Source organism: Adelges cooleyi, unplaced genomic scaffold (genome assembly GCF_023614345.1).
Source record: "Adelges cooleyi isolate 19-005CV unplaced genomic scaffold, UGA_ACOO_1.1 ACOO_flye_CR_arks_rails_tigmint_CR_PRNA_376, whole genome shotgun sequence".
Taxonomy (NCBI): domain Eukaryota; kingdom Metazoa; phylum Arthropoda; class Insecta; order Hemiptera; family Adelgidae; genus Adelges; species Adelges cooleyi.
In genome coordinates, this window is record NW_026096053.1 from 14,571,726 (window position 1) to 14,585,902 (window position 14,177).

General features: G+C 37.9%; 1 protein-coding gene across 1 annotated transcript; it reads right to left on the reverse strand.

The window, feature by feature from the left end:
- Window positions 1-9,852: 9,852 nt before the first annotated feature.
- Window positions 9,853-13,134, reverse strand: LOC126840804 (uncharacterized). The gene is made up of 7 exons (XM_050576759.1): window positions 13,056-13,134; window positions 12,715-13,013; window positions 11,738-11,819; window positions 11,442-11,672; window positions 10,913-11,223; window positions 10,322-10,394; window positions 9,853-10,257 (listed from the first exon to the last, which is right to left on the reverse strand). Exons 1-7 carry the CDS (start codon window positions 13,132-13,134, stop codon window positions 10,046-10,048), a joined length of 1,287 nt encoding a protein of 428 aa, XP_050432716.1. The 3' UTR covers window positions 9,853-10,045.
- Window positions 13,135-14,177: the final 1,043 nt, after the last annotated feature.

Genomic DNA, 14,177 nt, shown 5'->3' on the forward strand with positions numbered 1-14,177 from the left:
TAAATTACAAAAACAAGAAGAAACCATAGGGGACACGACCGGAACCGTGGGCCATGTGAACGCGGGGGGGGGGCGGAACGGCTCGAAGTGTTATTTCTTCATTAAACGCATTTTACTTTTATTGTGTTTTCACTGTGTTCCTTTTCTTATTATTTTTTTTTCTCGGCCGGAAAACCGAATGTGTGTACACCTCGCCTATAAATTTACACGCCGCACGCTTTCGCATTGGATTTTAACAAACGAGCGTTACCGGTTTTCAAGTCTCCTCAGCTTGTAGCTTGTATTTTCCATAATCATGCACGCCACTACCGCCATTACGTTACAAAACACACACAGTCGGTATATATACTGTACACACACACACACCGATAAGCAATGCGATTAGCAATAGGTAATAATTTTCTATCGTAAGGCGACTGTGATCCACAGCTATAAATTCATAATATACAGTGACAATAATATCCGACAATACGGTGGCGCCCGGCCGACGCCCACCCACGCCGTGTCTCGCCTCGGTTGATTAGAAAACCTACGCCCTCCGTTTGTAGTATATACACTATTGCCCTCTCCTCAACACACACACACACACACACATAAATACACAATACACCCAGGTCAGGTGCCATACAATATACGGATATACCCTTTCGGTGCACTGTCACTTGCCAGCCAACGCCCTAACCGAGCAAACACCACCACCGTATGCTCATAAGTCATCGGATTGCAATTTGCGTTAAAGACGTCGTTTTCTCCCCGCGCGTACACGAGGAGGTCATTTTTTTGGGGTCTCAAAAGCCCTCTTCGCCCGGTGTCCGGTTACCGAATCAACGAAATTCCCCAAAGTCAATGCCGTTAAGGGTTTCCCGACAAGTTTCGGATTAACTATGATATATTTTCGTGTACAATCATCGTCGCACGACCGGGTTGGGATGGGCGGGCTTATGTGTGAGGATTATATTATGTACAATCCTCTTTAGCCGCGCTGCTGCTGCAGTGGGTTTTGTCGGACAACTTGTCACCGGTCGTTTGACAATAATAATTACTGTGTGTGTGTGTGTCGTTGTCAGTGTGTATTAACACCAGACGAACAGATGAAAATCTGCTCAAATCCAATGTTGACAATCGACAGAGTTCATAAAGCGTTATTTGAAACAAAAATACAGCTGTCGAATTTCCGGACGATAAACACATTGCGACGCGGAAAGACTAGAAGACGGTGTGAAGTATACTTTAATTGCATACAACAAAACCAAGAAAGACCGTGTTGAAATCGAAGAGTCACACACACACACACACACACACAGCTTATGATGCAACACCTCGTGTCTCGTTTTTTTGGCCAAATCAAGTTGGTCACACTGTTTTCGCCGCGGCGAGTATAGATAACGCTATAATCGAACAATTGATAACACCGCGTTATCATGTTATTCAATGGTATTTAAGATAGGCGGTGTTGCACATCTTGAGCGACGATATATTTTATTGTTCACAAGATGTAAGATTGCGTTTGGACGGCGCTCCGCTTATGCAATACGGCTACTTGGCGGACATGGGAGTTTTCTAACCTGATCATTTATTTCTGATAATATTATAAATTATTATCAGTCGGGTCGATGGGCAACAAAAGTAAAATCACGGTTCGCCTCACCACCGCTGTGTACCGCCAATGTGCGGATGTATGCGAATCCACCGTAGTGTGTCGGAAGTAAAAAGCCGGTCGTCCAAAACACCGGAAAGAGGTGTAAAAGTCAATCGAACAGAGAGACTTACACTTATGCGGGTGGAACGATGCGAGTTATGCGCCGTTGGCGGCCCTTTCGTGGTCGTCGAACCGCGCCAAAAAGGGGGGAGCGAGGGGCAAAAAGAATATATAATATAGTATAAGTGTTTTGTACATTGAAGCCACGGTGCAGTCGTCAACAATAAACACACTCTCCCCGTCTCTTTCTTGTGTATATAATATATAAAGAGGGTATAACGTCGCCCCGTCGGAATTCAAATATTAATATATTATATTCAAAAAGGAGCACCAGCTATCATCCGCCACCACCCCGTTTACTATTACTGTACCACCTATCAACCCTGTCTTTTTTTTTTTTTTTTGAGTTTTCCGCCGTGTCTGTTGTGAACCATTTGTACAACTTTTCGGACCGAGACGAATGTCAAGACATAAGCCAACGACAAGCATAGACGACGACCGCCTTTTCTTCGGGTAATTTACTTCTGAGCTACCGTCGTTTATTTAATAAACAATACCGTATCCGGCTCTCGGTGGACGAACAAGTTAAAAAAGTTGTGCGGCAAACAAATGCGCGCTGCCGTTTGAATTTTTCACCGCGGAATTGTCCTTAAAAAAAAGTTTATCGTTCGTCGAAATCATAAACCTTACGACGACATCGTTTCTTTTTGTTTTCAAGGAATATTATCATCTTGTTGTAGTCGAGAAAACCACATTCGGTGCACACTCCGCGGTAAAACAGTAGATTTTCAAAAAACGATTTTCGATTGGTTTCTACTTAATGCAAACTTACGGCCAAAGGATTATAGCGCCGAAAATATTGTACACGCTATTTACAATATAATAACGTAAACTGATAAGAGTTACCGATAAGAGTTACGGATAAGAATTATTGATAAGAGTTACTGATAAGAATTACTGATAACAAGTTGTTTGTTTGACCGCACTGTGTGGAACAGAAGGATCATTATTCTCACAAAATATAACAACATCAATTGTTTGAAATCTACACCGGAAAGTAATACAAAACGAAATGCAAAAGTAATTGTACTATTTAACTCTTATTATCCATTCCGGTGGGTTTGCTTTTTTTTTTTTTCGTTTTACACTTTTGCGCTTGTACGTTAAACATTAATATTTATTTAGTGGATATTAATTTTACCAGACGGTGGCAAGGGGGCCGTTTGCTGTTGTTTTTTTTTGTTTTTAATATAATAATAATTTGGTCACATTAGGCTAATGAAAAGAAAGCAGAAAACCGACGGTTAAATAATATTCCACCGACATGTGAAACGTGCAACCACCCCCGAGGGTGTTGTAATCAACTATGAGGTTTAGTATTTAGGTCAGCCTGTGTGTGAATAAAAACAAAACATTTTCCGTTTAATACAAATACTTTGTTTGTCGGCAACACACATGCTCCAAGTTAAAGCAAACACACTGAAATGCGCAATTGACACAGTGGATGGACCGAAAGTAAAATAAAATAGCTATATATATATATATTACTTTACACATATACAGCAGTATTGTAGGTATTGGTCGACAACTTGGACCTTTCCAAAGGTATTACCTTTAGAAATAATCAAATAAATTTAAACGATAAACGCGGTTCCCCTGCCAGTGTTTAATTATTCACAGTCTATCCTTTTCAAACAGTCTTTCGACGCACTGTACTTGTTATGAGATCAAAAAATGAGATAAAAGTCTACCCTCCGAAATAGGTAAAAAAAAAAACATCACGAAAATGTACACATTTTTCTACTTAAAACTATTGCACGTTTTTCAAATTTAGTCCGAATTACTTCAAGACTTGCGTGGGACATTTGGTGAAATATGATGCAAAAAAAAACAAAACAAATCATCTTACACAAAAGCAGTGCAAACTTTTCGCTTTTTGGATTAGGTTTTAATATTGTTACTTGTTTTTTTTCCCCAGCTATCACCGTACACACTACAAGTGTGCAAAACGTATGAGACAATATTCGAACAAGAAAAATCTGAAAAAAAAACAAAAACACGGTCGAATTGACAGTTCCAAACGGAATATTCGGACATGTTCTATATATTATTTTTGCCCTCGTGTGATGTAAAATTAATTTGTTTGTGTGTTATTATTTTAGGCACACTCGAACTGTTGAAATTCATAACCAAGATGATTTTAACATAGCCGACATATTGTTATAATATCTTTGGAGAAAATCCTCTCAATCGGTCATCACTCGAGTGCACCTTGTCGTTGGTAAAAGTCCACTGTCTCCCCCGAGAGCGTACAAACAACGTGGTGGCCTTTGTTGTCGAGATGTCGTACAATGATAATAATAATAATGATATTTAATCAAATAATACGGTCGGCCGGTCCGAGTATATGTTATAAGCCAAAGTAAGTAAACACACAGAGCCCACTGTGGTTCGGCTGTATATTATATAATATATTACTTACTTACTTACTGTACTGTCCCCCACACACGCGAGGGGAGGCGCAGAGCCGGGGATTAGGGTTTTAACAATTCCTCGGTTTTTGGTATTATTATTATTTTTTTTTTTTTCCCAAAAACTAACCCACACGCGTGATTGGAGCGTATAAAACTTATATACAACGGAAACGCATTCCACACACGAGCCGGGAAAAACAAAAGAAAAAGAAAAATATAGATCATGTCTTGTATAAGCATACCCGTCGTTTACTTGTTATTTACTACAGCCCGCGGGGGAAAAGGCGAGACCCTTCAGCAGAAGTTTCTGTTACTACTATTTATGTAGAACAGTACCTGTCGTTGGCCAAAATCAGAGTCACGCGCAACACAACAACAGTGCACTGTGATCTATGTTCGTCGTAAAAGATCTTTGATCCACACACACGGTCATACTTGGATCTGTGTCTCGATCGCCCTGCACACAACCAGACAGAGAGTATGATCACGGATATGTATGGTCCAGATGACCACGAACGTGTTTAGGTTAAATATAGTCCAACCGAAAAAATAAAATTACTTTTAATTTCCTTTGAAAAAAAATAAAAATAAAACCAATCGTATGTTATGAAAATCTCAAATAATCATTGTCGGTCTCCAAGAATCCAAGACGTTTCCCTTTTTGTACAATAAACAAACAATAAGGTATATACATATATATATATATTGGCAACAATTCATATATTATACTCGATTTATCATCCGTAAACCGTTTGACCGAACAAAAATAACAAAACAAGCAGAGATATAGTACCGGTTGTTGTGTATTCATCATGTATACTTTTGGGATATGTTTTTTTTTTTTGTACAATTCAAATGCAAAAAACAGTCGACGGGTGGGGGAATTCTTATAGAATTTGTTTTATAACTAAAAAAAAAAAACAATAGTAAACAGTATTGCTGTCCCGTCTGTTGTTTTTGTTTTCGAGAAAACTCGCTCGACCATAATACAGATCTAACCGTTGGCAAATTGTTGGTCGGTGTACTACACTTACATTAAACATGACTTGAGTGTAATTTTATTTTTTTTTTTTCGATTTTTCAATAACAGAGTGCATCGTCGATAAAGTACACGGACACGGTCGGCCGAGCCGGAAAAATCATCATTTTTTCCCCTGCCCCATAGACATAATCTTTTATTCATTAGATTTCAGATTTTTTTTTCAAAAAAAAAAATACTTACATTTATATCCGCGCACATTTAATACACAAATAATTTCCGGAAGACGAGCAAAACGTTGTCCAACGCTTTATCGGGTTTTTTTTTTTGGATCTTTTTCTGAACAAGTTTAAAGCCCATTTTGTTGCCGTACTTAGCGGTTCGGCTGCGGTCAACTGATTTTTGAATGTGAAAAAAAAACCAATATAATTACTTTGAGTGCGACGTTTGGACGGCAACAAAAAAAACAGAGTTTATATATATATATATTTGTGTGTTTTTTATCGCCTGTTTTCCGCCTTATTTTATTTTATATTCATTTGAAATGATATTCGATTTTGGGTCGGTTTTTCACAATCAGCCAACAACAAGTATACAGAAGTTGTAAGTTTTCACACAAATAAGTGCGGCGGCGGCGGCCAATTTGTGAATGCTTCGGAAAATACATATATATATATATTACAACAATGGCGACGACGACGGAATAATAGCAATAATAAATGATGATGATGAAAAAAAAATACAATTCAAAAAACAACTGTTGGAAAACTTGTTGCGTCATAGCGTTAGTGAGTAAAAAAGTAAAAAAAAACATTAAAAAAAATACCTAAGAAAATATATATATATATATATATGAATCCACCTTGTCCGGAAAATAATTATGTAACGCTTAATTAATTGATTAAAAATCACACAAGGGCCGAATTTCAAATTTTTTGCTTAACTTTCCTAAAAATTCCTTAGGCTAACATAAAATTGTCAACATTAGCATTTTACAAATTAAATCGACCCGTTAAATGGTAATAAATTAGGTAAAACCGTTAAGTTTTTGTTTAAAAAAAACTATAGGTAAGTACAGTAGAAAAACAGTTCTTTGTGTCTGCTGAAAAAACAGCCATTATTTGATATTTGAACTTTTAACGAGCAAACGACATGTTTAATTTCAGAGTTATATACCTACATCACTACTATTCGACTGTTGTAGTTAATTAATTTCTTATAAAATAAATAATTGGCGGATAATAATCATTATCAGACATTTCAAACGATACTGAGTTTAATTATTTTTATCCTACACATTTACCATACTCTAACCATCGTACTATATAATTAAAGAAATTACCAGATCTTATAAATGTCATTTTTTTTTAGATATTATATACTTTTTATCTATTTTTTCCGTGTTAATTTAATATACTTATAAAAAAAATGTATACTTAAAAATTGGGCATTTATAAAAAATATATTTTTGAAAAAAATTAAAACATTTACTTATACATTATCTACCTTACCCGTGGCCGTGGACGGCGCGACGACGTCGGACGGACGAATCGGCCTGGAACGCGTTGGCCGCTGCGGTGGCCACTGCGGCGGCGGCGACGACGTGCGTGCTTGTGCGGACCGCGGACGCGAGTGTCGGCGAAAGCTCGGACGTCGTGTGGATGGTGGACGGCGACTGCGAGCGGCGTCCCGCGATACCGCGGTGGTCGGCCACGGCGCGCGCGGACGCCGGCGCACGCGGACAGCGTGCGCCGGCCAACCCTCCGCCGGTGCCGCTTTCGGCACGCGGCACCCCCGTCCCCGTCCTCGTCCTGGCCGTCGCTGGCCGGCGACGGCGGGCGGAAAAACCGACAAAATAATTAACCCTTACCGCCTAGTGTTTAAATGTAATCATTCGTCGGCCGCCGCACAATTACATTACATTTTTCGGCTGCCGCCACCGCCGCCGCCGCCGCCGCCGCATCGTCCCGGTTGTATTACACACGACAAGCGCAGACAAAGTACAAAGCGAATTCGCCGAATTACATTCGACGGCGTTAATTGATTTTTGAAAAAAAAAAAAAAAGAAGGCAGTCGCGTTAAGCAAAAAGTTTCCTCAGGTGGTTTTTTGCGATAACAATATCAGCTGATAAAAAAGTTCAAGTCAAGAAAACGGGAAAAAATTTCAAAAAAAAAATTGCAAACGGCAACGGTATACTTGATAATTTTGAAAAGTCAAAAATATTCAACAGATTTGGCCTTAAATCCAAAAACCGCTTGGAAACAAATTGGTTAAACGACAAAAAGTCGCCGCTCTGTCAACACTGACCTTTTTGATTTTTGTACATTTGTCACTGTCGAAAAATTGCGGTTTTTCAGAGGTGTTTTAGGATTATTCCGCCTTTTGGGTGAAATAAAAAACCTTACTTTCAAGCGATTACAATCAAAAACAAACATTTTTAGCGTTTTTTTTTTTTTATGAACACCATTTTCATATTTTCCGTTAAAAAACGTTGTTAAAAAACTTCAGATTCGTGTTCAGCACCTCGAAAACCATAAAATGAGCCACTAAAAGTAATTCACTATTGTCGAATGTCTGCACTACCGACTTATAAATTATTATTCATGCGGCTATCTTCGCCTAGTCTCTTATCAGTGTTATCAGTGTTGTTGGTAGAAGCAATTGTGCATATATATATATAAAACTACTGTAGCTGGGGACGACAGGGGCGGGCTATGAATAATATTGCAAAATACAAATATACGAATGCGTTAATGATTGTTATTATTCATGAAGTACCCAATGGAAATCTGCCGGTCTAAATATTGTACATAGGGCGACGGACTAATGCGATTTGCCAGTGTAATTTCACCGTTGCAATGTGAAAATTTGATATTTTGTGGCCAAGTATAGGCACGTGCCACAGACCAGATCAATAACTTCAATAAAACTAATAACGTTCCACCACCGCCGGTGGTACCTGTTAAATATTTTGTCGGTATAATAATATTATGCAAAAAATTTGATCACCCGTTCTGCTGTATATAGCGTGTATTATTTTACACACGTGGCTAAACCATAGATGATGATGATGATGATTATGATTTACAAAAGGATTTCAGCATACACTGTAACAAGTACAGACAATAGCTGTTGTCATTACATTTTTCGAACCAAACCGAATATGATCGGACCAAATAACGATATAAATAGTTCAACGGGAATGATAAGAAGTGATAAGAATGGTAGTCGACGTCGGCCATTTTTGTGAGATTTATGTGATAACAGTTATGAACACGTGATAAGGTTTTAATTCCCCACAAAGATGGCGAAAATTGGTAACTTAAATTATCTCTACTATCTCTATTTATCTCTTTATCTCTATTATATATATAATAAATATATATATATATATTTGATAAATTATAGAAATGTTAGGTTAGGCGATGATAACACCTTATCACTGTTTAAAAAATGCCAGCATTTCCACTTCATTTATGTCTGTTTTTATTATTACTAACTACATAAGGTTTTTTTCACTAAACATACATTTTTTTACACTTGTAATTATTGTATTTTGAAAATAAATAGTATCAGGTGAGTGCTTTTTTTTTTTTTTTGAAACCTCACAATGAGTACAACGTTCTCCTTTTTCGAACATAATCAACAATTATTATTGAACGGTAAGACAGAAAACTTTTAAAAACTATGAACTCGAAAAAAATAGGCAACTGTATATATATTTACATGACCGCGTTATTGAATTTTAGTTATCACTGTGCGCCATATGGATTGTTCTTTCGGTTACATAATAATGTATTATATTCCTCGCTGCTTTATATTTATTGTTTGTATCAAAGTTACAACTTTTTCATTATACACACATACGCACACGCATTTTAGCAAAGAGAGCCAAAAGTTCAAAGAACTTGAACTTTAACAGAAATAAGACAATACCGAAACTTTTGGCCTTCTTAATTTCAAAATTAAAACGTTGCGATTGGTCCTAACTGGGTTTTCTATAAGAAATGCTGTTTGGTTTTTTTTCCATAAAATCATAGTCCACAGTGTGTGTATTTGTAGCAACAAGTTCGGGTATATTAAAGTTTCAGAACATTACACATGCAATCAAGTACTCGTTTGTCACAGACGGTAGTTTTTAGATTAAAAACAATACAAATTGACAGTGTTTTATTTGATGTTTCCCCGTACGCGAATACAAAATATGTAATATTTATTATTTTCTTACAATATTGTACAAGGCGTTGTGTGATATTTACCTTGGTCGTTTCAACTGCATCATATTAGAATTTACAATATGTAGCCGGTTCCTGGAATAACGTCTTGAACACAGGCCTTGGCAACATTTTTTTTTTTATTTCCACCGAGTGCGCTGTTTATTTCTATAATGTATAAGTAGTCGACGACGATTTGTAAAACCGTGTAGCAAGTTACTTGAGTGCAAAGGGCTCAGGTAAAAAACGCATTTCTGCGCCCCCTGGGACCTCACAACCGCTCTTGTGTTTAAAAGATCTTACCGTTTGTGTCTCGAGAAGATCTTGGGCGAATCGGCCTAGACTATCACCTAATAACGTGATAACTTTTGACAAAAAAAAACCCAGTCACTTTCTCCAGTATGATATGTTATCTCTTATCACTTATCGCGTGTCTCTTATCACTAACTGAAAGCGAGCTGCAACAAACGTAACTAACGCGCTGGTAATGTAAATTAACCGTTATTTATTGGTAAATATTATTTTATCGACGTTACCGTTAGCCGGCGGGCGAGTGAAGGATTTTAATGAATATAAACAAATGTAATTTTAATAGCCGCTATCGATCCTGTCGATTTTTAACAACGATAAAACACAAACGATCTCAATATTGCAACCTCTCGACAATTGACGGCGGCGCTAAAAACCGTCTTCCACATCTTTAACTACGGCGTACTGGTCTTCAGACGATTGACTTAGGTAAATGCACTTTTCGGTTAACGCGTCCACCGGGGCGTTGTCTACAATGTTCTTGCTGTACAGACCCCATGTGTTTGTGGTTTGCGAATAGACAAATATTGATGTGTTCAAAAAAACAGCCGCGGCGGTTATTTCGATTTTAACTGCCCAATCTAGAACAATAATCGAATTTTTATTATGCATGATTGACTTGTGAAATACTGTTGTTTTACTCACAGTTGTGCATTTTAAAATTCTCGAACTCTTTTCCCATGTACAAGCGTTGAAGAGTGTGATTGTAAGCAAGTTCCTGGAAACACGCTGAAATTAATTACGAATACTCCAAAGGCGTGCAATTTGAAGGGGGGGGGAAAACACAGTAAATCGTTTCTGAAATAAAAACGATTTTTTTCTCATCGACCACTTTTGAGATCATATTATTGTGCGTATATATATTTGTTTCGTTATTAACATGGATATGTTATTGGACTGGATACAAGCAATTTTATGTCGCCGTTTTCGCGTCACACTTTTACATGCAGTTAGAGATAAGAGATCAGTGATAAGAGATAAGAGATAAGAGATCAGTGATAACATATCCATGATTCAATGTTTTTCCGCGGAGTTGAGAAAATTACTAGGTTTGTTTGTATTTAAATTACTCTCTTGGAGTAAATTAACGTTGAAAGTTTTAGACAGAAGGTATAGTACGATATCATACAAGTAGAAACGATTTGAGAAAAGCCTCGAGTGTCCGTGTTGTAAACTCTATGCAAGACGCTCGTTTAAATTCTTTATACAAATACGGTTTCTATAGCTTTCTATTACTTCGACTACGTATAGACGGAAGATTTGATGATCGATGTCCGTGCCGGTCACCCAGTAAGCGACAGCTCTGAAGAAAGAATTGTCTCCGATCATTTCAGTGCACGTCTTCGGGGTCCTGAGAATTTTTGCCATTTGATTGTACTGGAAACGGTGAAAGAACGTCACGTCGAATTTCCAACACTTTTCCTCTTGCCAAGCACCGTCGACAGGGTTATAGTATTGGATTTCTGCCTGTTGACTGCTTCGCATCGACGCGGCGTTTTGTATGATACAGTCGAGCACTGTTGGCCTCTCGGGGTTCAACATGTATCCTTAGTGAAAAAACCAAAAAAACCAATAAAAAAAAATTGTTAATTCTCGCGTACACACAACTTAAACTACAACAGTTACGGGTACTGGAAGCATTGGTTTTGAAAAATATACAGACAAACGGACAGGTCGGTCCACGCCTCCACGGTCTACCCTGTATATGGCCACTTTGGCTGCTGTCGATTAAGTATTAAACTGTTCAATTGCACTGCAAAATTACCCGGGTACAGATCTGCAATGGATTTTTCTCGGCCTTGCACGTCCGTCACCAGGTTATAATGGTTTCCCCGAACATGCTGAATGTAAATGCACTTGTCCGCGGTGGTCAGTGGGCTTTTGGGATTTTTGTACTGATCAAATAAAAGCCAGGTCTGGGTTTCTTCCGAATACACATAAATCGGCGTGTTCAGAAGAAGAGTGGCCGCGACGATTTCCGTTTGCGTTGCCCAAACTAAAACGCATGTTTAATGTACATTAATGAAACTTCAAAGACACACATTACATTTTTCTACGTACCGTTTTTTGATAACCAATCCAAGTGTGCTAGATGCTCATCCGCTCCTAGTAAACTCACAATACGTTGATCAAGCCTTACTATCTGTGAAAAAAAAAAAAATAATATATATATATTGTTATTTTAAGTGACCAAAAATTGTGTGTGTATAATACTTGTACATTTTTCTAGCAACTTTCAAACCATTTTCCGAATATTTTTTTATGACTATTTTGGAAAATTACTGCTATTGAGGTTATTAAAGTCAACAAGTTAAGACGGTAGGTTAGGTTAGGTTAGATTAGGTTAGGCTTGTTTAGGTTAGGTTAGATTAGGTTAGGTTGTTAGGTTAGGTTGTTAGGTTAGGTTGTTAGGTTAGGTTGTTAGGTTGGTTAGGTTAGGTTAGGTTAGGTTAGGTTAGGTTAGGTTAGGTTAGGTTAGGTTGAGTGGTTGTGTGGAGCACCCACTCAAACAGTGTTGTAATTTTTGTGAAAAATAAACGGCATCGGAAAACCGGGGGGAAGTAATGCCTCGACAGGCAAATGCCTCCCCAGTTTTACAGTGGACGCATGTGCGGGGAAAAAAAAAAAAGGATTAGGTTAGGTTACAACGCGTTAAACTCGAATAACTCGGAAAATAACTATCCGAAATCCGTAATCGACCGGTCGACATTTTTAGTAATATAATATATACATATATACATATATACATATATATATACTTATATATATATATATATATATATATATATATATATATAATATTACTTATATATATATATATATATATATATATATATATATATATTACTTATATTACTATATATATATATATTTTTTTTTTTATTTAATTTAATTTAAAAAGTTAAACGAGTTGTAAGTTTTGAAAACGATTGGCCGACGGGGTGTCTCGCGTATACGTTATCGTATTCCACAGTGAACGTGTCGGGCGCGTTGCGCGGACACTCGGCAATAGGCATTCTAGTTTTACTACTACCCACCTCTATCACGTATATCCGGAACACAACGTGATACTCTTCCGTGCCGGTCACCCAACTGGACAACGTCCTGTAGAAACAACTGCCGTCCGCTTCGACGTCGGTCCACCGCAAAGGGGCGCCGAGCGTTTTCACCACCGGGCCGGGCTGTAAATTGTCGCCGACGGCGGCGTTCAATTGCAGTTCGCCACACTTTTGTCGCCGCCAAACGCGATCGACCGGATTGAAATATCTGATCACGTTGGACCGACTCGACCCGACAATGGTCACTTCGTCGTCGGGCGGGTTACTTTGACTTGATGCTTGAATCCGCTACCTCCGCTTATGTCCGCTCTTTGACTTGCCGCCAGCCGCATTTGCCGCAGTGAGAAAATGCCCTAAACACAGTAACAGCAGCGTGTTTGTAAAACTTGCCAAATACATCTGGAATTATTCGGATAATAATCCCCCAAACAGTAGATCAAAACCGCGTGACCGCGCGCAATCGACAACTTTTGACTTTCCAAGCGCGTTAAACGACCATGTTGTTTTTTCGCTTAAGTATTACCTGAGTAAGTATACCCGAGTACGGTGTTCGGTGACGCGTTGTACGAGCCAAAAACAAACAACAAAAAAAAAAAAAACACTATTTACACATGTTTTTGGCAAAGACAAATCTATATTAGTCACGCGCCACTTGTGAATATTGTGGCGCGTTTCTTTTGTTTCTCAAAATTTCACACCTGACGCTTTGCACAAAACAAAACACAGCTAGCAACCTCAACGCGTAACTTATCCGACTTTTTTTTGGGGGAGGGGGGGGGGTCCCTAAATGAATAAAAAGTTTGACTAGAGGTTTTTTGAGAAAATCGTAGACACGGCGAGAATAATACACTCGGTTTCTTTTGAAATAACTGCAGACAATAATTTAGTTTATGTCGTTTTACAATAGTAAACGATAATGCATTTTTTCATCTTCCTTACGCACTTCCAGAGATCTGTTTTTAAGGAGTTTCGTATAGGCAATATTCAAGAAGAATAAAAAAGGTTTTTAATAGAACGTCGACCGTGTCAATTAATTAACCGGTTAATGTGTGTTATTTTTTAGTTTCTCGTTTAAGTTTCACAAGTCGATAGAGCCCCGGGAAATACCGTAAAACCGTGTGAGTATGATAATAATTATACTTACAATCGGTACTTTTATTGTACTCGTACTTTTACTTTTATAATATACTTATTATTTCGTATATTTTAGTAATTTGATAATACCGTAATCTAGTTTTCAAACAGAGAAACGCAACAAAAATTACCTATGACAATATTCGATAAGAAATTGTGTGCGTACTATCTTTAATGAATCACCCTGTATGCAGTGCCGTATTTCCCAGTAAACACTATAAGCCAGTGCTTAGGGCGGCAAATCATTTTTAATATTAAACTTTTTTTTTTTTTTGTAACTAGAATCGAAGACGAAATGAAACTGGTTG